Source organism: Momordica charantia (genome assembly GCF_013281855.1).
Source record: "Momordica charantia cultivar OHB3-1 chromosome 3 unlocalized genomic scaffold, Mcharantia_2.0 BLBB01000003.1, whole genome shotgun sequence".
Lineage (NCBI taxonomy): Eukaryota > Viridiplantae > Streptophyta > Magnoliopsida > Cucurbitales > Cucurbitaceae > Momordica > Momordica charantia.
The window spans coordinates 10,101,905-10,127,018 of NW_028275161.1; the positions used below are offsets into that span (position 1 = coordinate 10,101,905).

Here is a 25,114-nt window from a genome sequence, read left to right on the forward strand (position 1 = left end):
GCCAACATGACTGACCGTCAAGTATGGCGGAAGAAAATGAAACTTGAACCACTTCAGTAGTAGTGTTGATCAGGTCTGGCTCGGGAACCCCCCGAGGCTGCTTGAAAGCCTTTTGTTATGTTGAAGGAGGATCACTTTAGGGCTTCTCCACATTGGTGGGGATAAGATCCCTACGGGGGGGACTAGAGCCCTTAAGAAGGAGGTCAAAACTCTTAGACGAGCCCTACTCGAACCTTCCCCACGAACAAACTTTGTAGGTGAAGAGCTTGCGCCCTCGCCTTCAGCCTTCACATACTAAGGCACAGAAGAGATATCAATGAGCCCCTTCTCTTTAGAAAGTTCGATCGTGGAGGCAGTATTTCTGCAAATGATGACATCGAAGTATCCGTATTTGTGATATGATATGAGAAGCGTCGAATCAGTAAATAGCTTACTTACACCTTGCTCGACTGTCGAGTGAATTAATCCACACTTCTTCAGATTAGTTGGGATGAGAAGCATATTAGACATCCTCGCCTTCTAATCGATACACGCGGTGCTTTCAATGATAGCAAACGCCTCCTTGTTAATCAAATAGACGATGGAAGGTTAAACTGTAAAAGGAGCAAAACAGTTCAACATCGATACTAATACAAGTGCCTTAAGCAAACAAGATAGACATCAACTTACCTAGAATCCCAAGGTCATACCTAACCTCACAAATTGCACCCTCGTTAACACTCAACGACAACCATTCTCTGGAGACGAAAAAACCATTTTCCTACCAATTCTTTATAGAGGTAAGGTCGTTCATTATGGCCTAGTAGTCATTCACCTTTTCTAGCCCATTGATGTGGATACCTAGGCCAGGTTGGTTGAAGAGATAATAGAACCCCTCAACCTTGGTTAGTTTCTTGACAACGTGGGTAGCAAGCATCTGCTCGACAGTGAAGGTGTCGAACTCCTTACCCTTGTTAAACCTCCACTCGAGGTATCAAAAATTCATTAAAGTCCCCCATTCGTTAGGCGCCAATTGACTAGAGGCAAGATTGCACTTTTCCAAGAATAATTCGACAAAAGGATGAAAGGGTAACCTAACTTTGTACTCGAACATCTTGACATAAAAACCTATATGTCTAAGGGATGGGTTCTCCAAAGTCTCGCCCTCACGAGGTAATCTAAGCTCGACATCGCCGAAATGTCATACTTATATCTAAGGGATATCAAAAACAACTTCATACACTGATATTGGATCATAGTCAAATTCCTAACAAGGGTAGAGGGATTTTCGCTAGACTGCCTCGCTCTATGTGTCGAAGCATTGAAAACTTTTGTTGTAACCATCTATGTTCTACAAAAATAAAAGCAAACAAAAAGATGAAGAACAAGAGATCAAAAAATACGACTGACCTAGAATTGAATGAAACGGAAGGCAGGTTCGAGCTAAAGATCGTCTTCAAAAAACCAATGCGTGATAATTTGAAATGAAGATGGCAAAAACTTATATTAGATTCGGAAATGACCTACAATTGTATAATCTAGGGTTCATCGGACGACCCAAATTGAAAAGATCCGCACACTTGATGGATCACATTGTGGGCCATCAAATCTTAAGAACGGTAAATAGTCTGGATGGGAGAAAGATAACTGCCATGTAAGAACGCCACCAAAAAACGCGCAACCAAAAACTTGTAGTTCTGCAATTAATTGAAGCATCAGTGCTAATCCACATGGCAATCACCTCATTAAGGAGAGTATCGCTCCACATGGCAACTCAGGTCTGTCCTTTGCAGAGTTGTTCCCTTACTCAACTCCCAAATTAGGGGCTAATATTTAACGATTAGAAATCCATCAACACATGTCGCAAAGCCGAACTAGATCTCCAAGGAGATCCAAACATAACGTTAGTAGAAGGTGTAAGGGAATCAGAAGAAGGAGCTCGAAGACAATTTCAACATTCACATTCGATCTCCCCATTTCCCGCTTCGTAATACTTGGGACACACTGCAATCTAGAGAGAAATTATAGAGCAATTAATGTTCCCCTGATCTTCGGGGTGTGCCATGATCTCAAGAAAAGATGTCGTCGATAATTAATACCTTCACCATAATCGGCCGCCCATAAAAGGTATAGAGAAGCTGGCTTACGGGTACGTGTGAATCTTGACTATCTTTGAGATTAATCAACTCAAACCTCTACTAACTTAAGTATTGGAGTGCTCACATTTCTTTTGCATGTCCTTTCTCCATCGGGAGTCACGACACGCTTGAGTGCTAATTTCTTGCTCAAACATGTATGAGTTTTGTTTATTAAACATAGAAACAGAAAAATTAAAGACTCATTTCGTAACGTTCCCGCTTCTTTGTTTCTTGTTTCTCATTACTCATTTTTAAGAAACATTAATAAAATATAGGGCAGTTGAAAATTTGAAAAAATGTTTAATAAAATTGGCAAAATAGCAACCACATTTAGTTTTTTCAAATATAACACTTTTTGAAGAAAAAAAAAAACAGAGGTCCAATTTTAATGACAACTTTACCCAAATGATATATATTTGTAATATATCTTAATGATATATGTATATAATATATATCTGATATATTCCTAATATGAGTGTCTAATATATTTACAATATGTATGTGATATACATCTCATAGACTACTGATATGAGTGTTTGTGTAATATATATTTGATATACATTTAATATATTACCGATATGAGTGTTTGATATACTACTGATATGAGTATCTGATATATTACTCATAAAAGCAAAAAATTTTTGCTACATTTTAAAATTTTGAAATACATAAAAGATTTTTGCTACTCACCACCATTTCTCTAAAATATATTACTAAAACTATTACATTAGTTTATAAAATAAAATTTATAAACTTTACTACGGTTTGTTAATAATATACACACGTAATTGTGCTATTATCAAAATGAGTAAAATTCAAAGTAACTTTTTAGTAACCAACAAAATTAATCTGTATAATCCCAATTAAATTATACTTGATTGAATTTAAATAAATACAATAGTAAATTTTTCTATATCTATCAATACGTTAAAAAAACGGAAATTATATTAAATGACATAAAATAAATATGGATTTGGAAAAAATATTATTATTTTTTATTATTTTTATTTTTTTAAAACATATTACTAAAGTGATTTTTAGTGGTCTCACTAAGTTTGCAATTTAATGGATTTTTGTAAAATTTGAAACCTAATACTCCATTTGTCCTACTTTTGTAATTCCCTAAACAAAATTATAAATGTGAACCACATGCAGTTTTTTTAACATTTTAAATTATACTATCAACATTTTAAGGAATCTATTTGAAAAAACTTTTTGTTGAAAAAAAAATACTTTAAGAACAATGCCAAATCTGCTAAATTCCTTCAAGTTTCCACAACAAGCAAACAATAAATTTACAAATTAAGAAACATTCTCACTGTCTGAATCCAACTTTAACTTCTCTCTCTCTCTCTCTCTCTCTCCATACAATGAATCAGTAAAAGCTGCAATCCATTGAAATGTGTAATGCAAGAAAAACTTTGACTCTGAGCTGTAATTCTTCTTTGCACAACCACGCAAACTCAATTGGGATCCAACTCTTTTGACAAATCCCATGACAGTGAGAAAAATGGTCCTTTTCATTGAAAGTTTACAAAATTATTACAACTTTGTAAAATGCAAAGACCAATACCAAGTAACATTAAAATTTTTAAAAAATTTAAGACTAAAAATTCACAAACCGATCCATTTAGAAGTACTCCTTATCAGGACTAAAAGTAATTATGCAGAATTTTAGGTAATGTTTGGTGTTTTTAATTTATATAAAATCACTGTCTCCTTTATTCCGATGTGTTTCAAAACTTTCTTAAAAAACTGTCAGTCTCCTTCTTTAACAAAATTTTTAAAAAAATTATCGTACCTTTCTTTTTACAATTATTGGTCTCTTTATCCCTTTCTTATGATCGAAATTTTGATTGATTCAATTTTTTTGTAACCATTGTTTTCTCCTTATGGCACTGATGGCTTAGAGTACAGAGACTAATTTGTATTTTGAATAATTATCTTATAGTAAATTTATACATTAAATACCAACATAAAAAATAATTAAAATAATATAGCTACTTTATTTAGTCATTACATAACTAAATCACACTGAATTTAGTAATAGTTTACCAAACACTACAATATGTGTTTTCTAAGTCTAAAACTAAAATGAATTTAGTAATAGTTTACCAAATACTATAATATGTGTTTTTTAATTTAAAATTGAAATTTATGATCCATTCGATAGTCATTTCTATTTTCTACTTTTATGTTTTATGTTTTTTGTTTTTTGTTTTCTGTTTTTAAAAAACAAAGATCATACGTATTTGATAACTGTTTTCTATTTTTAAAAAACAGAAAACCAAAAGTAATCATTTTAAATTTTCCATTTTAAAAGAGTAAAAAATTGAAAATATATATTAGAGAGATAAAATTATATAGAGATAATAAGTGTGGATTATCAAATACCATTTTTTTTCAAAAGCAAAAAATAAAAATTGAATTGGTTATTAAATATTATTTGTTTTTCAAAAACTAAAAACGAAATGGTCTTAATTAATTTACTTCATATAACAACTAATTTTTCTAAAATATATAATTGCGATAAGCTATTTTAATTGCTACAACAATTTCAAACTAAACCCTTATAACACCGTCATTGCATTGCCAAATGCCAATGGAACATTCGCTGTCTCTAACTCGCGACGATGCCGTTTTAATACTGCTTTCTTTGCCATTGCCAACACAATACTCCGAACTTATTCCCCTCGGTCAAACGGCACGTGGCACGCAACACGGAGAGGCGCCAGGTGTCGCATAGATTGCACCCGCGCGGCACGTGCCAGCGACCACTTGACTTTTACTTGGTACACGTGTCGACTATTTTGTGGTCCCCACGTGGGACCCACCAATGGCAACAACCATGTGCGTTTCGGCACTAAATGACAACCCACAGGTCTGCTGCCGCCACAGCTGTAACTAAATGACAAGGACGTGTTTTAATTATTAATATTAATAATTATTTTTTCATTAATTTATTTCTTTTAGATTATAAAGTGCACACAACTCCATGTACGGACTGACGTGTGGCACCGCCTCTTAATTGAGTTTTTTTTTCCTTTTCCAATTTAATTTTTAGTATAATATTCAAAATCTCCTAATTTGAGATATGTGTCAATTATCTTTAAATTATATTCGTTTTGACCACCTTCGTACTTAATTAGAAACAATATATTAAGGTTTTTTTGCTAATATTATTTTTATTTATGTGTCGTTTTCAATTTTATTAGGAAACTCAAAGATTTAATAACTATTGGTTTTTTATTTTTTTTAGAAACATTATCAAAATTGTATAAAAATTTTAAAAACAAGTGTTTTTGTTCCGGTTTACAATTTGCTCCACATAAATAAAAATATCTTTTTATCATTCTTGCATTCATGAGGGTAGGAGATTAAATAATTATATTTTTCTTTATTAAAGAATAGGAAACCGAAAAAATAAATGAAAATGAAACCGAATATTATTTGATGTTGATATAAGAGATTAATTAATATATATATTAGATCAATAAAAGATATACAAAATAAAAATCATATTAGTGCAGAGATAATATTAATTTAAAACTTATTTGAAAATAGTGAAGTGTTTTCTTATTAATTAAAGATTATTTATGTGAGCCTCATTAATTTTATAATATTTTTAAAATTTATTATAATATTTTTAAAAATATTTATTAATATTGACATCTTGATTGATTTTTTCTTCAAAATTTTCATAAAATTGAGACAGTTAACTCCAACCATTAAAATATCTCTTAGGATTGAGAATGTTAAATAATCAAAATGATAGCAACGAAAATATGAATATTATTCTTTTGACGATGCCACTACCTATTTAATTTTTTATAATTAAAATGAGAGATTAATTTGTTTTGCGGAATTCAAATCTATAATTCCTCGGGAGAGTAGAGATACTTTCGTCTGAAATAACATAACGAGATTGATGTTTTTTACTTGAATTAGAAATAAAAATAAGACATATGAGAAATACTGTAGTACACTTTTTATACTCCTAATGGATTAAAATACAAAAACAAAATAAGCTATTAATTAAATAACGATCCTCATATGTTTTATTTGATAGTAATAAATTTTTGTGAGATTTACGTGAATAGCATATTAACTGAGATTTACGTGAATAGCATGTTAAAAATAGCAAAAGGTTTAAAATTTTACCAAAAAAAAAAAAACCATAATTCGAATCAAAATCAAACTAGAACCTAACATAAGACATGCCCAAAAAAATCAAACTTATATTATATTTGAAAAAGAAATAAAAATATTTGATACCTTTGAAAGTACGTATTAAGTAAAAATTTTCTAAATTTTATCCTAAAATTTCTTCTGATATAATTTACAAATAATAATAGAATGAATTGAACTTTTGTGGGGTGGCTTGAGTTGATAAAAGATTATGATTGCAATATTGAGTATCGTGTGATGCATTAAGTAGGAAATTTCATGGTTCAAAAACTTCACAAAATACGGTGAGTTTTTCCTTGTCGAGTATTATTTTTAAAAATACTTTTAACTATTTATTATTATAAAGTTTAAATAAGGATGAGTAGTAATTATTTTATTAAATGTTTTTTATATATATTATTATTGGATTTGTGAACGGTTATTTTGGTTAAATGTTTTTAGATAATTATTATTGGATTTATGAGTGTTTTATTTTATAAAATATTTTTAGATATTTATTATCATAGAATTTCAAAGAATTATATAATTATGTATGACATAGAATTTCTGTTGAGAATGAAATAAAATGTGTTTTGCCTGAGAACTTATAAATGTTTATAATTTTAGTGAAATGTTTGAAGTTTAAGAAATGTTTGTATAAAGAAAGATTTTAGAAATAATTTAAGAAAGTTTTTCAGAAGGAATAATTTCATAATAGTATATGAAATTGAAAGTTTGATGCAGAATGTAGTTTGCAAGCCACCATATCGTTGTACCCAACTAGTTACACGTATGTTATATGAATGTGTTTCTATATTATATCTATTAGGGAGGTCTTTTGGACTATTTAACTTTGCGGGCGTTGAGAAGATATTATTCTGTGTATATTAAGATTACTATATGCCAGTGGACTAGAATTATATTCTGTTGTGTGTATTAAAATTACTCTTGTATATTTAGATTACTCTATGTCAGTAAACCATAATTATTCTACTATACATATTGAGATTATTCTATGGGAGTATACCGAATTATTATGCTTTGCGTTTGAAGATTACTTTATGTCAGTAGACTAGAGATATGGGTATATGTGTGGTGTTGTGTTTTTCTAACCCTATTTATGTTTAGAAGCGAATGTTTTTACAGAAGTATCTACAAGTTTTTATAAGAATGTCTCAGTTAATAGTTGCTAAAGTTTTTATAGTGTTTTATCAAGCTTAAACTCCAATGTTTTTAAATAAGTTTTATGAGATTATTTTCTTATTAAAACTAACCATTCACTGAGTTTCCCAGTTCACCGTTTATCCTTTATTTTCTTTACCATACTTGAGATTCAAAGAGATGACAAAAAGATAGCAACCAATTTCTGCCACTCAGAATTTCTTAGAATTTGCATATCATTTTGTATGTATATTTAAACATGACTCATAATAGTTTAGCTCACCTTTTGGATTGTGCAATATATTTGGAAGTTGGGAAAGAATAGTTATTTCTAGTTTACGTTTACTTTTCGTGTTGCATATAGTAGTCAATCATTTAAATTTAGCTTAAAAGTACAGCAAGAAATTCAACTAGGAACTCCGTAATTAGTTGGGGTTCATGGTCGGCACGACTCATTCTAAAAGTGGTAGTAAGATGGTAAGGATAGGTCGTGTCAATGACGAAATAAATTAGACGTAATTATTGATATAAAAATTTAGTCAATTTTATTGTTTATTTTATTTAATAATAATTAATTATATTTTAACAATTTAATTTTATTAACGAGTAAAAACTAGTTAAATTAAATTAAATAACTGATCAATTAGATACGAGTAAATAATATTTTACAATAACATCACATCAAGAAAAGATTTTGTATAATTTTTTGTTAGAATAATAATTATTAATAGAAAGTAATATTCAGTTTTACTTTTATGTATTAACAATGAATTCTATTTTAAAAATTAGTTGACATTAATAAATGATATAGAATCGACACTAACCTGCTAGCTTGGTCTACCTTTTGCAATGGCGTGACCCATGAGAAGTTAAGTTGGTCACTGACAAATAAGCTCGAGCTGACCTTGAAGGGTTGCTTAGACCGAGCAAACCAAATTTATTGAGGCAGAGGACATCATGATGTCCAAAGATGATAAGTATGAGAGTAAGGGCTCTCCGTCAAAGAACGAGAAGAAGAAAGATAAGAAAATAATAATAATAATGGCAATAGCGGTGGGAACTCATTTCGTCGACCTAACTACAATAGGCAGATGACTAGAAAAGCGACAAGCCACAGTGATTCGGCTTGTTCACGCAGTTGAGAATCCCCCTGTCAAAGATCCTGACCAATATCAAAGACGCGAAAATTGACTTGCTAACAGACCCTATACCAATGCGGCAAGGTTTCAAACATCGGGACAGGTCAAATTTTTGTGGATTCCACCGAGGTCATGGCCATTACACCTCAAATTGCTACGATTTGAAGCAACAAATTGAAGGGCTAATTCGACAAGGCTACTTCAAGAAGTATGTAGGCAAAAGGAACCTAAATGATAGCTCAAAGCCCTCAAGTAGCAAAAATGAAGAGAAAAGGGAGAGGTCGAGGATCCCCCCCAAGAGTGAAGACCAACCTCCTATGATCAACAGGATCCACGGAGAACCCAGTGATGGCCAGTCAGGCCGTAAACGCAAAGAACTAGCCCTGAAGGCTAGACATGAGGTGTGCTCAGTCCAACCAAAGCCAGAAGCCAGCTCGATAACACTATCGGATGCCGACTTGCAAGGCGTCCACCTACCTCATAATGACGCGCTGGTGATTGCCTTCCAAATCAACCACATCATAGTACATCGAGTTCTTATAGATGGTGGAGCATCTGCTAACATTCTTACTCTATCAACCTACAAGGCATTAAGATGGGGACGAGCTCAGTTGAAGAAAAGTCCAACACCTTTGGTTGGATTCTCCGGAGAATGTGTGACTCTTGATGATTGCATTGAGCTCCCCATCTCGCTCGGTGAAGGAGAAACTCAAGTGACCTGGGTGGTTGAGTTCGTGGTGATCGACGGCCGATCAGCATACAACGCCATTTTTGGCCAACCTATTTTACACGCTCTAAAGAATAATTTTTGGTCAGCAGGTGCTTTCACCTTTGCTAACTATGCTCTAGCAAACCAAACATACTGAATGCTCAAACCGTCGTGGTTCTCTCTCGAGATATCCAAACATGCTTAAATACAACTCCCGTTGTAATGAAAGCAATCAATAAAAGCAGTTTATAGGCGCAATAGGGTGAGTCCCATCCTTGAGTACTCACCATCCTACTTCAAAGAGAGGATTCTAAAACTAATAGAAACAAACGCACTAAGAAATGACTCTCCCGAGCCTCTAGCAAGCTAATGACATCAATAAAGTTGGCCAAACAAAATTAGTAAGATGGAAGAATTAAAACACTTCTATTAAAACAGTAATTAAGGTCACTCAAACACATTTAAAAAAAATGGCTACAACGAGCTCGTCCCCCCCGAAGACAGGGTTTAGTTCATAACGAAAGAAAGGAAAAGAATGGGTAGAAGAGAAATGAGCTCCAACGATGAAGTAAGCAGTAGAGAAATGGAAGTTTCCTCAGCAACAAGATGATGATGCCATGGAGAATTGGCCACACCTTCAGCTCCTTCTTTAATGAAAAAGATGGTGACAAGATGTGGAATGTTCTCTGAAATCAATGCTCTAATTTTGAATCTTTGTTATGCCCCCCCCCCCCCTCCTTTGCGGCTAGGGTATCATTTACTTGTATATCTAGTCTTTAAAAATTAGGGCACCTCCTAAAAGCTGTACGAACGCGATAAAAAACTGATGTGAAGAGTCACTACACAGTCACTGGTGCTAAAGCATCCGGGCGGCCTTAAGCTCCAGCACAAACGCATCCTCCAGTCACGCTCCAACAACACCCTAGACAGGATTGGCAGCACTCAGCTCATCCTCTCTAAATTCTACGATTCATGTTCAAAAACATTAAGAATTAAGGTGAATTCATTCAAAGTGAGGGAGTAGAGAATTATAACAGCTCAGGGCCCTAGCTAGATGATTTCTTTTATTTTCCATGGTATTTTAATAAGGATCCTCACATTTTCGCACAAATATAACCTGAATTAAGCCATAAAACACTCTCTTATAGAGAGATATCAGCCATCCCTTCTACGTACCATCAAATGTTGAAGTATCCTACTCCCAAGGGAGTGGGGATAGTACGAGGTGAGTAGAAGGCCTCACAAGAATGTTATGCTGCAGCATTGAAAGGCTCCAACACATGTGCAAAAATCATGAGTTAGAACGAGCTGGCCAATGAGGAAACTGAGCTGAACAAATGCATGCTGGCAGAGCAGCTAGAGCTGGTTCCATTATTTAGCTCAGATAAACAAGTGAGTATTGGAACCATGTTGGGGGCCAGAGATCGAGCTGAGCTAATTAACTTCTTGAAGACAAATGCCGACGTGTTCGCCTAGTCGCATGAAGACATGCCTGGCATTGATCCAAGCATTATCGTTCACCAACTTAACATAGACCCCTCCCACTGACCTGTAAAACAAAAGCATGGCCTTGTAAATAATGAGAGGAGTGCTATAATTGTAGAAGAGGTGAACAAGCTTTTACAAGCTTAATGTATAAAGGAAATTCTCTACCCAATTGGCTTTCTAATGTTTTTTTAGTTAAATGATCAAATGGTAAATGGCGTATGTGTGTAGACGTCACGAATTTAAACAAAGCATGCCCTAAGGATAGTTTCCCTTTACCAATAATAGATCAACTAGTGGACACGACAGTCGGACACCAGCTACTGACCTTCATGGATGCCTACTCAGGCTATAATCAAATCAAAATGCACGAGCTCGACCAACAACACATTGCATTCATTACCGACCAAGGCTTATATTGCTACAAGGTCATGTCGTTTAGCTTGAAGGATGCGGGAGCGACCTACCAGTGCATAGTCAACAAAATGTTTGCCAAGCAACTTTATCGCAATATGGAGGTCTACATAGATGACATGCTCCTAAAGAGCAAGAAAGCCAGCTCGCACCTTGTAGACCTGAAAGAAGCGTTTAAAGTTCTACGATATTACCACATGAAGCTCAACCCAACTAAGTGAGCCTTTGGTTTTATCTTTAGGCAAGTTCCTCGGTTACATGGTGAATGAAAGAGGAATTGAAACAAACCTTGAAAAGATTTGAGCTGTTCTTGAGATGGAGCCCCCGAAGAACCTAAAACAACTACAGTGTTTGAAAGGACGGATTGCAGCCTTAAATTGATATATATTTCGATCGACCGACAAGTGCTTGTCGTTCTTTAAAGTTTTGAAGACCAAAGGGCAGTTCGAGTGGACTTCAGAGTGCCAGGTCGTGTTCGACCAACTCAAATCCTACTTGAGCTCAACATCGTTGCTAACAAAGCAAATGTAAGGAGATTAGCTCTTTCTTTACTTTACAGTATTAGAGAAGGCGGTCAGTTCAGCTCTAATAAAACAGAAAAATGGACGTTAGAGTCCCATCTATTACACAAGCAAGACTATGACAGATGCGGAGAATGTTGGGTTTGGTGCCCTTAGTTCGTGTATTTGTAATTTATGAACAAATAATTTATTCAATAGAGAGTTATCTTATTATTTCTTTGCATTACTCATATTCCAATAAACTAAGATTCAACGTTATTTAATGTAACTGGAACAGTATATATTAGATATACAGTATATATTTAATATACAATGTATATATTTTATATACAATATATATACATATATATTCGACATACAAGTGGATAATGTTCCAGTAATAAACTAAAACATCTATAGTTCATGGATAAGGTTGGGTACCTTATCCTGGTAACACTATGGATAAGGCCCGTTTTGTAATAGTTACAAACTACTTTATCCAGATCGTTCATGTAGAGACATGCGAGTGGGGGTATCATATACAATGAGTTTGTCTAAGACCGAGTCGCGAAATAATTAATCATTGGCTCTAACACTGTTAGTCAATGGATTGTTATCTCATAGGATGATCAGGTAACTCGATATTAATCCTGAGCGAGTTATGGACTCATTACTATAAGAAATCGTCCTTTGATTTGTATGAGTGAGAGTGACCCAGGTTGCCGACTCAATAATCCTACCATTTGGGGACAAGACCGTGTGGGGAGTTGAGAACATAACTGCACAAGATAGAACTTAGGGAAGTAGATGAGTGTTTCCTTACATGCTGACTCTGGGACTTAAATAATGAGCTCCACTATCTCACTGGCCCAAGAAGAACTTTCGATTACTGGTCAGACCATAACTGGATTGTTCATTAGAGGAGCAGTGGCATTTAAGGAGCGATGTAACTCATAGGTAAAATGGTAATTTGACCCAGCCACTTGTGAATGATTGATTTGCCGTTAATGATCTTACATCCGTGGACATGAAAATATTCTGCAGTGAGAAGAGTGCAGCTATGAATCTTTAGTGGAGTGACCCACTGTTAACAAATGTTGATTAACTCCATTAATGAGTTTGAATGATTAATCTCGTATCGTTGGAGCTTCTGATCTGTAGGTCCACTAGGTCCCATTGCTAGCTCACAATGGGTAAAACGAGGATCAAGATTTTGAGAAAATTTGAAATGTTCAAATTATATATTAGGGAATGTATATAATGTATATTATGATACATTATATATATAGTTTATTTTTAAATAAAATTCAATAATTAAATTATATGTTATGAGAGAAATATTTGAATAGGATTCAAATAATTAATATGAATTGGATTCATATTAAAACTATAGGTTATACAAGAGAGATACAGTTGAATACGATTCAAATAAAACTATTAAATATGTGATATTCAATTAAAAGTTAAATAATTAATTGTTAATTATTTATTTAATTAATTATTAATCAGATTAATAATTATTAATTTAATTAATTAATTGTTAATTCATTTAATTAATTTGTTTATTATTAATTAAAGAAAAAAATAAGAAATTATTCTCATGGTCTTGGGATTTCCCTTAGATTTAGGAAAAAATATGTTATATCCAACTCGGAGCTCGAGATGACGGAGCTGTGGACTATGTTGTAGACGGTTCGTCAAATGACAAAGGATGTGGAGCTGTGGTATTGTTGATACCTCCAAGTGGCATGAGGTTCGAGTACGCCCTCCGCTTTAAATTCCGAGCTTCTAACAACGAAGCGGAGTACGAAACCTTCCTCGTCGGACTGCAGATGGCGAGAAGTCTAGGAATTCAACATTTACTTATCCACAGTGACTCATAGCTCATTGTGCATCAGATCACTGAGGAATATCGAGCTAAAGATCCAACATGGAAAAATATTTGACCAAGGTCAAATCTCTCTTAGCCGAGCTGACGAAGTATGAAATCCATCAGGTCCCCCGGTCAAAGGATGCAAATGCAGACACTTTGGCAAGGTTGTCCTCTATGTATGAAACCGACCTCGCTAAGTCTGTTACTGTTGAAATATTGAACTCACCCTCAATCTTGGCGCTCCACCTTATGGACGTCGAGACTCGACATCCTAGTTGGATGGATCCCATCATAGAGTATTTGGAAGGCAAAGTGCCCCAAAATTGAGCTGAACCTCGGAAGCTCAGTCACAAAGCAGCACATTATGTCGTAAGGGATGTGAAACTCTACAAGCGAGGTTTTTCCTTACCCCTGCTCAAGTTGTTGGATCGGTATGGCAACACTAGAGGGGCGGGGGAGGTGAATAGTGTTGAAGATAAATTTAATAAACTTTTTCAATTTTAAGCATAAATCAAATAATCAAATAATCAAGTAAACTTTTTAAACAAAAACAATTTATACTAACTCAAAATATCATGAAACAAGTATTCAAGATAAGCACAATATATATTTGCAATAAAAGAAGATATACTTAAAAGATAAATTGCAATAAATAAAAAGTAAGGATAGAGAAAACGTCACGTAAGAGATTTATAGTGGTTCGGCAAACTTCGACCTACTCCACTTTCCGTGCATCTCTCGAGATTTTCCACTAAGCACCTTTTACGGGTTCAAGATCGAAAATCCAGTCCTTTTACGGGATCAAGACCAAACCTGACAAATCGCTCTTTTTACGGGATCTAGAACTAAACCCAACCTTTTTCCCGGGACAAAAATCAAAACCCACACTTCGTTCCTTTTACCGGGCTCAAGAATGAAACCCAACTAAGTGTTAAATAAGAATTTTTCACACACTAAAACTCTCAAATAGAGTAGATTTACAAATTTAAGCTCACAAATACATCAATCCTCACAACAAGAAAATCTTTCTTTTTCAATTTCTTTCTTTTAAATCTTTCTTTCCTTTTTTTTCTCTTTTCTTTCTTTCTTTGTTTCTTTTTTTTTTTCAACAATACTGGTCATGTGTCAACATAAAGTTCGCCCATGTCATCCTCTCGGATATTTTTCATTCGACTTGTTTCAATCATAACTTCTTCATTTAAACTCTGATTTGAGCTTTTCAAATTGCGTTGGATTTGTCTTGTTATCATCAGTAGATTAAGTTTGTTATCATCAAAACATATGGTATGATTAAAGCTAGAAAAGCCAACACAGGTGTCTTGACTCGTAAGAAGCAAACTACGTCATGTGTTAGATCCATGGTGGGGTATGTGGCAACCATTATGGGGGCCGATCTATGGCAACAAAGATCATTCGACAAGGCTAGCCGCCTTGAGTCAGGACACCAAAGACTTTACTCGAAAATGTGTCAAGTGTCAGAAGTTCGCCAGCATACTACGACAACTGCTTGAGCTGCTCACTAGACGAACATCATATGCCGATTTGGCATCCCTTACGCCATAGTCACTGACAATGGCAAGCAGTTCGTCAACGCAAAGTTCAGAGACTTTTTTGCCTAGTTCGGTATCAAGCATTTCTACTCATCACAAGCTCATCCTCAAGTAAATGGCCAAGTTGAAGCAATCAATAAGATCATCAAGCGTGGACTAAAGCTCAAACTGGAAAGGCGCAAGGGCAAATGGACAGATGACTTGCCCAAGGTGCTCTGGTCAGATCGCATTACGCCTTGGGGCTCGACAGATCAAACACCCTTTGGTTGGCTTTTGGGTTAGAAGCGGTGGTGCCTATAGAGGTCAGTATCCCGACAGTTCGCTTGGAAGATTTCAATGAAGAGGCGAATGATGAAGGAATCCAACACAATCTGGATCTCTTAGAAGAAAGTCGCATTACCGCAGCTCCAACTTACTAAATACCAAAATCGAGTAGCTCGATATTACAATTCTCGAGTGAAGCCGCAAAGCTTCAAGGAAGATGACCTGGTGTTGTACAAAGTCCAGAAAAGCATAGGAGCATTCAAGTTGACCTGGTAAGGTCCATATCTGGTGAATGGAGTGGTGCGTCCTGGAACGTATGTGTTGGCTGTCCTGTCTATCTTACGAGACTCTTATTCTTCTTTTTCTTCTTCTTGTCTTCCAATTTTTGGAGATATTCTTCCGTAGGTATATACCCCAACCCAAAAGGTGGCTTAATTGCCTGGACATGAATTGGCTCCACGATTCCTTGGTGACGCCGGTCGAGTCCTGATCCGGGGAGGTGGCGCATTGATCGGAACATTTCCCTGACAAAGACATTGTCACTAAAATCGGGCAAGGCTAAATATTCCTTGATTGGTTCTGCCAACTCAATGACCTGCACTTGCTCGAACTAGAATCCTGCCAATTCCAAGTTCTCATCGTGCTGAATTTCTCGCACTGGGATAGGGTCCAGCACCGGCTCTTCTGGATCTCCAAAGATCGAAAAATTGAATGATTCCCCTGTATGAACGTCGACTTGATGATGCAAAGTAGAGGGGACCGCTTCTATGGCATGAATCCACGGCCTTCCAAGTAGCAGGAACGCTAAGCACTTGAAGATATGCTACCAATAGTTTTCTCCCACTCCTGAGATGAAATGTAATTGTAATAACTATTTTCTACATCAATAAAAGAAGAACTACTTATTTGAGCCACAGCGTTACGCGGCAAGAGTCGAGATGAGCTCTCTTTTCTAACTAAGTGAGCACCGAGCTCATTAAACTTGGTCAGTTGCCTATGACACTTCAAGGATTGTGAGCTGGCATAAAACGCAAAACTAAATAAAAGGCACACTTAAAACTCCCATGAAAAGGGTAGGTGCTCAACATGCCTAACCTCAATTAGTTGATAAAGGTCTGTGCAGTAGCTCGTTGTGCCAATCCAGCTCGAGCTTAGTCTGTGCAGTAGTCTGGCAGGACCATCATGATTTTTCTCTAGTTTAAAGTTCTTCACGTAAATTATTGTGTTTCTTTATTATTATTATTTTCTTTTTAATTTCTTAGTTATTTTCTGCTAAGTCCTAGCTAAAGTATAAGTTTTTTTCTCTAAAAAACTAGACCTCTTAAAATAAAAATAAAAATTTAGCAATAAAATATTTGCCTTTTTCCCTATTTTTTAATCGATTTTAGTCGTCGATTAGTTTTTTAAATAATTAAAATATTACTTTCAATTAAAAAAATTATATGTATTTATAAATGACATTTTTAAATTATAAAAAAAAACTATTACAAATTAGTCCATTGTAAATATCAAAGAGTAGGGGTGAAGCCAAAATTTTTCAAACGGAGCAAAAGGTTTAATCTTTACATTCTCAATTTTATATATTGAGTAAAAAATTTCAAAAGATGAGATAAAGTCTTTACCTTCTAACCTTTTTTAATATATATTGTTATCGGTCAAACCTCCAAGGTCAAATTTTCAAGACCAGACCACCCAACTAGACCACATCACAACCTCGGACACGGTCGAGCTGATCCCAAACTGACCCAAGGAAACTCTCTCTATAAATAAGAGGAGATACTTGAAGCGTGAGGTAAGCTCTCACAATTCTAACTACTGCTACTTTCAACGAAACTCTTTGCTAACTTAGACGTCAGAGTGTGTTCGGTTTAGCACCACATTGGTGTGTAGTTCTCTTTGTGTACAAGTGTTCCCCAAAGTTATCGACATTGAAGACCGGAACCAAATTCTACATATACATTTGGCTCGTTTGTGGGGAAAGACATAACCAAAGCTCAACTCGATCTTTATACACATCAACGAACATTCAACATGAGCAAGAGCGGAAACAACCATAAGGTCATCCCTGAAACTGAAGGAGCAGATTGCGAGCAACCTCCGAAGAGAGTGATAACCCAAAGCCAAACTATAACACACCCTGAGGTATTTCCTCCGACGGAATCCAATAGACCTGTTCCCAAGTAGGGAAAGCAATAAGACAAGTTTGCGCACTGGAAATGAGGTGGAAGGGTTGAGCCAGACCTTGGCCGTGTAGTTAGAGGCCATTAATCACAAAATTAGACCAGCAGGAGGCCAACGTCAATCTCAAATTGAGCAAGATCCACCGCTACTTGTTCGCAATCCCACCAAAGGCATAGCCCCGACGATTGAAGGCGTCTGTGAGTCTCAAACCGATTTATCGAATCCTGATGAAAGTCTCAACCTAGGCAGTAACAATAAGGCTAGAAGTTGCAGAGGCGTGTTCAATCGTCTAAGCGTAGGGGACAACGAACAACAACGATCTCCAACAAGAATATGCATTAGTATGTGAACCCACACCCGAAATAGACGATCACATGTTACCCCTCCCGTTGACCTATCTAGCAAAAGAGGGGAAAATAGTTACATGGACTTGCGCGGCATATTGACGGCCAAACGCAAAAAACTCCTGGTCGATGCCGAGAATGAGGCATAGAGCCGACTGGGGTCGAGGAGATGTTGAAGCTTCAAAACGACCTAGGGAACAAACTCTAAGATGAGCTCAGGAATATATGGAGGACCTGAGGTGACGCAAGTCACGACCTTGAAGAAATGGTAGAGCAAGCTGATTCTCCATTTACTGATGACATCATGAAGGAGAAGATACCTCCAAAGTTCAAGCTACCCAACATCAAACAATACAACTACTCGAAAGACCCAACGGACCACGTGGATGCGTATCGTGAATGGATGAATATTTATGGGTTAGAGACGCCATCAGATGTTTATCGTTCTCATATACCTTGGACGGATCGAACTTGTTGGGTTTTGTGCCCTTTGCTCGTGTATTTGTAATTAATGAACAAATTATTTATTTACTCAATAAAGAGTTATTTTTTCTTTGCGTTGCTAGTATTCCAATAAACTAAGATCCAAGATTATTTAATGTAACTAGAACAATATATATTTGATATACGGTATACATTTAATACACAGTGTATATATTTGATGATTCCCCACCCAGAGAGATAGTCATGATATTTGGTGGTCACCAGCCTACCCAAGCTGATCTGAAGATCGAATTCACTGAGGAGGAAGCTGCAAGCGTTCATCAATCTCACAACGACTCGTGGTACCCTAACCATAGCCAAATTAAAGTGTGTCATTTCTAATTTAAGGAACGAAGTCGATACACACTATTAGTTCGGCATTCAGCAAGCTAGTATCCAACGGAGGAGAGGCCGACCGGAGCCCCAATTTCTTGTGCTCAACCACCTCAGGAGACTGTGAGGTATCTCCTCACTTTTGGAATTGATATTCAGAGAAAGCAAAGAGCCTGTAGGCAATACAAACATCCCACCAATTTGAAAGGGTGGGTAGTCTCTATCTAGCTACTTTCAGGCACTACAACTCAAATGATTTCCCCCAATTCCCGATCACCCTTTTCTACTCCTTACTGTTCCATTGTTGGTCCCCACTCCCCAAAACCATTATTCATTCCCCTCTCTTCATATTACTCATTTGCCCCTAATACAATCTCCTTTCTACACCTTCTAAAATATTTCTTCACTATTAGAGGCCTAACAGAGACACTGACAAGGTTGAGTAGAGAAGAGCATTGCCAAGGACTTGAAGCCTATTCCACTCACGTCCTAGTAGCGACGGGTCAATATGCGAAGCATCTAAAGACGTGTTATCGATTAATTGCTTTATAATACCCACCCCTAGTTAGGGAGTTTGATGAGTAAAAGTTATATGTTTAAATATATCTCTTTTTATGTAGATTCTAATAGATCCCGATCACGTTAGTAACCACTAGAATGAGGGTCGTATGTATGGAAGAAACAATAATGAAAGTAACATGATTGACAAAGGAGTCGACCCTGGAGGAGGTAAGGTCAAAGCTCCCATTCCTAAGGTGTCAAGTAGACCTCGTAAAAGACTTGGTCGCGGTGAAGGCAAATTCGACCACCCTAAACAAACCTCATTAAGGACTCGAGACCAAAAGAGGTAAGGTGGAAGCCCCAAGGCCTAAGCTACCAAGTAGACCTAATAGAGGACTTGGTTTAATCAAAGGCAAACTCAAACACCCCTTAAACGGATATAGTTGAGTAAACCTTGCAGACTCGACTCTAGTAGAGGTAAGGTCAAAGCCGCCATGCTTAAGCGATCAAGTCGACCTCATGGAGGACTTTGTCCAGGCTCCTGCATCCTCACATCTACGCTCATCAAGCCAACTTAATTTTTTGGTAGTTCAAACTACGGTTGAGCGGACATTTCGACAAGGCAAAATCGACAACACCTTAAATAGACATAGTCGAGTAGACCTCTTTGATGCCTCGATCCCACATGAGGTAAGGACGAAGCCTCAAGGTCTAAGCAATCAAGTAAACCTCACTAAGGGCTTGGTCCAGGCAGAGACAAAATTGTCCACCCTTGAAATTGGCATGTTCTAGTAGAGCTCGTTAAATAATCGACCTCAAGTAAGGTAAGGTTGAAGTCTTTAGGGATAAGCAATCAAGTAGGTCTTATGGATGACTTATTATATAGGTAGCGGAAAATCGAGCACTCTTCAAACTAATAGAGCCAAGTAAACCTCATTGTGGACTTGATCTAGGCGGAGGCAAAATTGATTTATTCCCAACTCATGTAGCTGAGCAGACCTCATTGAGAATTTGGCACTAGAGGAGGTGAGGTCAATACCCTTATCCCTAAGTGACTTAGTAGACTTCATTAAGGACTTAGTTGGTGTAGAGGTTAGAATGACCATCTCAACCAAATCAACTCATATGAAAGTACAGGAGTAGAGGCACACCTACAAGAGGAAACCCTTAAAGGGATCAAACCCCATAGCGGAAGCACATGAACGCTTGTGCATTTATCTTGTTTTAGAAATTTAATAAAGAAAAGACATAAATATACAATGAATGAGAACCTACCTTTGTGGAATGTTCTTCAACAATATCAATCGCCTCCAAAAAGCCTTCCCCGCTATTCTCTGGCCAATGACCGATTTGTATGAACCTTCTTTCGAAAGTGGGAAAAAGTTTGATTTGAGATAGAGCTAAGTTTGAGAGAGTATGATTTTGTACAAAAATCACTAAAAACCATCAATCCCTACAAAATGCAAAGAGTTGAATTTTGTATTTTATAGAGATGAATATACGAGTGGGGATGAAGTAACCTCCCCACCCACCAACCTCCCACTCCTTTTCTAAATGCAAGGAATTTGGGTCATCCAATTAAAATTAAACCAAATAATTTAATTAAATAACTAATTAATTAATAATTAAACTAATTAATTAAAAATAACTTTAATTAAATATTATATATTTAATTAAAGCTTTATTTGAATAATATTCAAAGGTATATATCTCTCATAATCTATAGTTTTAACGTGAATCTCATTCACATTAATTTTAACCTATTATTTTAATATGTATCTAATTCATAATAATCTTTATTTTAATCTTATTCAAATATAACTATCATAGACATTATAATGTATCGATATACATTATCTTAGTTGTATCTTATACAATTAACCTATATGCAATCCCTCATTTAAATTGAAAAATTCAAATTCTTTCAAAAAAACTTTTATCCTTATTCTACTCGTTGTGAGCTAGCAGGGGAACTAATGGACCTACAGATTATAAGCTCGAACGATACAAGATTAAATAATTAAACTCATAAACCAAAGTAACAAACATTCGTTAACTGTGGGTCACTCCACTAAAGACTCATAGCTGCACTATTCGCACTGTAGAATATTTTGCGTTCATGGATATTGACCATTAACAGTAAGTCACTTCACGAGTGTTCATAACTACAATTGGGTCAAATTACCGTTTTACCTGTGAGTTACATCTTTCGCCTTAAGTACCACTAATTCTCTAATGAACAACCTATTTATGGTCCAACCATTAAACAGAAGTCCATATCGGGCCAATGAGAGGGTGGGCCCCTTGTTCAAGTCCCAAAGTCAACATTTAAGAAAACACTCATCTACTAATCACTAACGTCAGGAAGGAGTGAATTTCATCTTGTGTAATTATGTTCCCAGCTCCCCACCCTGTCTCGTCCCCAAAATGGTATGAATATTGAGTCGGCGACCCAGGCCACTATCACACATACAAATCAAAATACGATCCCTTATAGGCAGAAGTCCATAACTCACTTAGGATTGAGATTGAGTTACCTGGTCTTCCTATGAACTAATCTATTAGTTAACAGTGTTACAACTTTAACCCATTTGTCTTTATCAACATCTTTCATTGCCATTTTGTAGGTCAATGGATCCTTAATGCAATAATCATGTATGACAACCTGAGTTCCTGTTAAACCTACATAATGGTCAGGTTGTGACACAACTCTCCCAATACGTTGAGGCACTCTCAACTCTTGAGATGGATGTGACTAATGTGATGTACTAGCGCCATCAACAACTCTTGTTGAAGTGTCAGCTTCATCAACAACTCTTGTTGATGTATTTGTAGCTTTATCGAAAATCTAATTTAACACATTTTGCTTTGTGATTTATGTTATTTCATATGGTCTTCTTCCAAGAAGGTAGCATTTGTTGATTACAGACACTCTATTCTCTTATGGATCAAACTCATTTCCTTGGAGTAACCTACGAATAGGTACACTTTTGAACGAGATTCCAATTTCTTCGAGTTTGTCACTAACACATGTGCTGGACATCCTTAAATTCTGAAGTGACATAAACTAGTTTTATGTCCTCTTCATAGTTTAAAAAGCGTTTTAGAAACACTTTTTTATGGAATTGTATTCAAAATGTATACTGCGGTCTCTACTACATAACCCCAAAACGAGGTAGACAACTGAACATAGCTCATCATAGATCGAACTATGTCTAACAGGGTTCTATTTCTCCTTTCTGATACACCGTTCTGTTGAGGTATACCAGGTATTGAGAATTGGGATGTAATTTCATGTTCTATCATATAGTCCTAAAATCTTATATCCATGTACTCTCGACCCCGATTAAATCGAAGTGACTTTATCGTCTTACCTAATTGATTCTCAACTTCAATCTTATACTTCTTAAACTTTTCAATGGCTTCAGACTTATGTTGCATTAGGTAGAGATATTCATACCTTGAATAATCATTATGAAAAAGATGGAATATTCATGCCCTTCTCTTGCTTTAACATTCATTATACCACATAGATCCGAATGTATAAGTTTTAAGGGTCCTTTTGTTCTATAGTCGTTTCCAATAAAAGACCTTTTGGTCATTTTGCCTTCAAGGCATGACTCGCATATAGGTAAAGAATCATCTTCTAACTCACTTAGAAGTCCACTCTTAACCAATCTCTCAATTATATTGAGATTTATGTGACCTAACCTTAAGTGCCAAAGATAGGTATTTTCTTTATGAGAAGTTTTTGCATTTTACTTTGAGTTAACATTTTTAAACAACTCAATATTCAAAATTGCTTTAGTGACAGTTGGTCTTAACACATATAAGTTGTTTTCTAGCTTTGCAGAACAAAAATCAACACCATTTCTAGAAATGAACAATTCATTTATATGAAATGAAATGACATAAGATTGTTCTAACGGACAAGAAATTGAAATTAAGTTCCTTTTTTAACTTGGGAACTACATATACATTATCTAATAGTATATACATTTTCTTGTCCAACCAAATATTACACTAAAATAACTCTTATTCCTATAACAGTTAGTCATCGTTTGTTTGGTCAATAAGTTATCAACTAACTTAACAACTTCCTGTAAGTTTGACCCGTCATTTTCATACTCCAAAGGTCCGCCCCAATAAGCCTGTGACAATGAAGAACAATATTGGTGCAAAACTTAAGAGACCTTATCCATTTCTGGAGTTCACCCTGATTTTGATTCCATACATCAAACCCTCCGTAGGGGTGGTCGCTTTAGGGCGGCACGCAGGCCGTGTATGAAACTTCACGTTGCAAACCAATGGAGGAGAACATATGATGTGGTGTCTCACATCCTTCTCCCACTTATTATAGATACTTTCTCCATTCACCTTGGTATTGAACCATGCAAACACCTTCCGTAATGAGGCCACGCTCAAGGTGACACGAGGCCGAGCATGGAACTCATGGTGTGAACTTATACGAAGAACTTGAGGGAAATGATATATATTTATATACCACATATATCTTATATACTTGATATATATTATATATATACCTAATTCTCTCACTCAGTATTTTAAAACTATGGTTTATTACTTAGGTAAAGTTCGACTAAATGAAATTATCTAAGTTTATCAGTTTGCCTAATATAACTTTATATTGGATTTATTTTACCCTAATGTTTCAGTTCCCTTGTGTTCAGCTTAAGTACATCAACTTAAACAGAATCTTCCTTAGACAAAGTTCCCTTATAAGCAATATTTCATATTAATCTTTTATTTTGTCATTTTAAACCTATTTAAAAACAAAACAAAAGACTAATTCTAATTAAACAAAAAAAATTTCTCTCAATGCCTAGGCGCCCACACCCAGCACCTCGGGTTGCTCCCGGGTTGTGGCAGCAAACGAGCGGTGCCTAGGCAGCGATCAGGCGCTAGGTGCAGCTCCTAAGCGTTGTCTTCTCAAGTTGCACGGACAGCTCCGATTTTCGCTTCATTTTTCTGGTACTCTTTCACATAAACTCCTTGCCATGAATGACACGAACGTACAGACTCGATTTTTAGAATTAAACGCCTAAAACAACGGGCCTTTACATTGATCAAATCAACGGAAAAACTGTAGATCTAATGCCAAAAATCGAAAACATCTATTTCACAAACCACATACATTAAATGTAGAGAAAATACCCACAATACTTTTCTATAGCTGAATTTGCTAACTTCAGGTGTACGGGTCATGTTTTAATATAGTTGGTAAGCAAGTACTGATATTGCCCTCAGGATTGGGTTTCTAGATCAGTTCAAGTACCACAGATATTTTTGTCCAATTTTATTTAGAAACTCAAATTGAATGTTGGAATATGATTAAAACAATAACATAAACTATTAAAGGATGTGAAATTAATGGGAAGAACAATCTTAAGGAATAGATTTCACCGATTGAATCTATGGACTAAGTATTTAATTAATCTAGATTGAACGGATTATCAATTCTATAGGCTAATAACTCTCAAATCTCAACAGTCTTTCCCAAGCGCAAGCGAAGCCTCCTTACTAAATTACTAAACCAATATCCCTATCTAGTTTTGTAACAAGTAAAGGTTTTAACGAACAAGTCTCTTAACGACCTCTAATGGAATTCTAAATCTCCCGATCTTAAAAACCCTTCAGATATGAATCTCAATTCTAAACGTTCAACCACCTCTCGCGAGTGTAAGATTGCAAGTCTAAGATCAATTAATATGTGGCCAGTAGATTAAAAGGCATGAATCAAAGAGAAACATAAATAGAATAATCAAATGCATCCAATCAAGAAAATCCATAAACGTCGATGGATACATCCAATCCCTAAGACAAGAGAATTTAGCTACCCATGTTCATGATTAAACTAGCAAAATAAAAGAAA

The 25,114-nt window shown here is 35.7% G+C and overlaps 1 protein-coding gene across 1 annotated transcript; it reads left to right on the forward strand.

Annotated features, from left to right (window-relative positions):
• Positions 1 to 8,658: 8,658 nt before the first annotated feature.
• On the forward strand, positions 8,659 to 9,450 carry LOC111024660 (uncharacterized). Its single transcript, XM_022302399.1, has one exon. The coding sequence runs from the start codon at positions 8,659 to 8,661 to the stop codon at positions 9,448 to 9,450; it is 792 nt and encodes a 263-aa protein (XP_022158091.1).
• Positions 9,451 to 25,114: the final 15,664 nt, after the last annotated feature.

Bases quoted from the DNA above. Each gene is read 5' to 3' on its own strand.
- LOC111024660 (XM_022302399.1), top strand. From the start codon at position 8,659: ATGCGGCAAGGTTTCAAACATCGGGACAGGTCAAATTTTTGTGGATTC.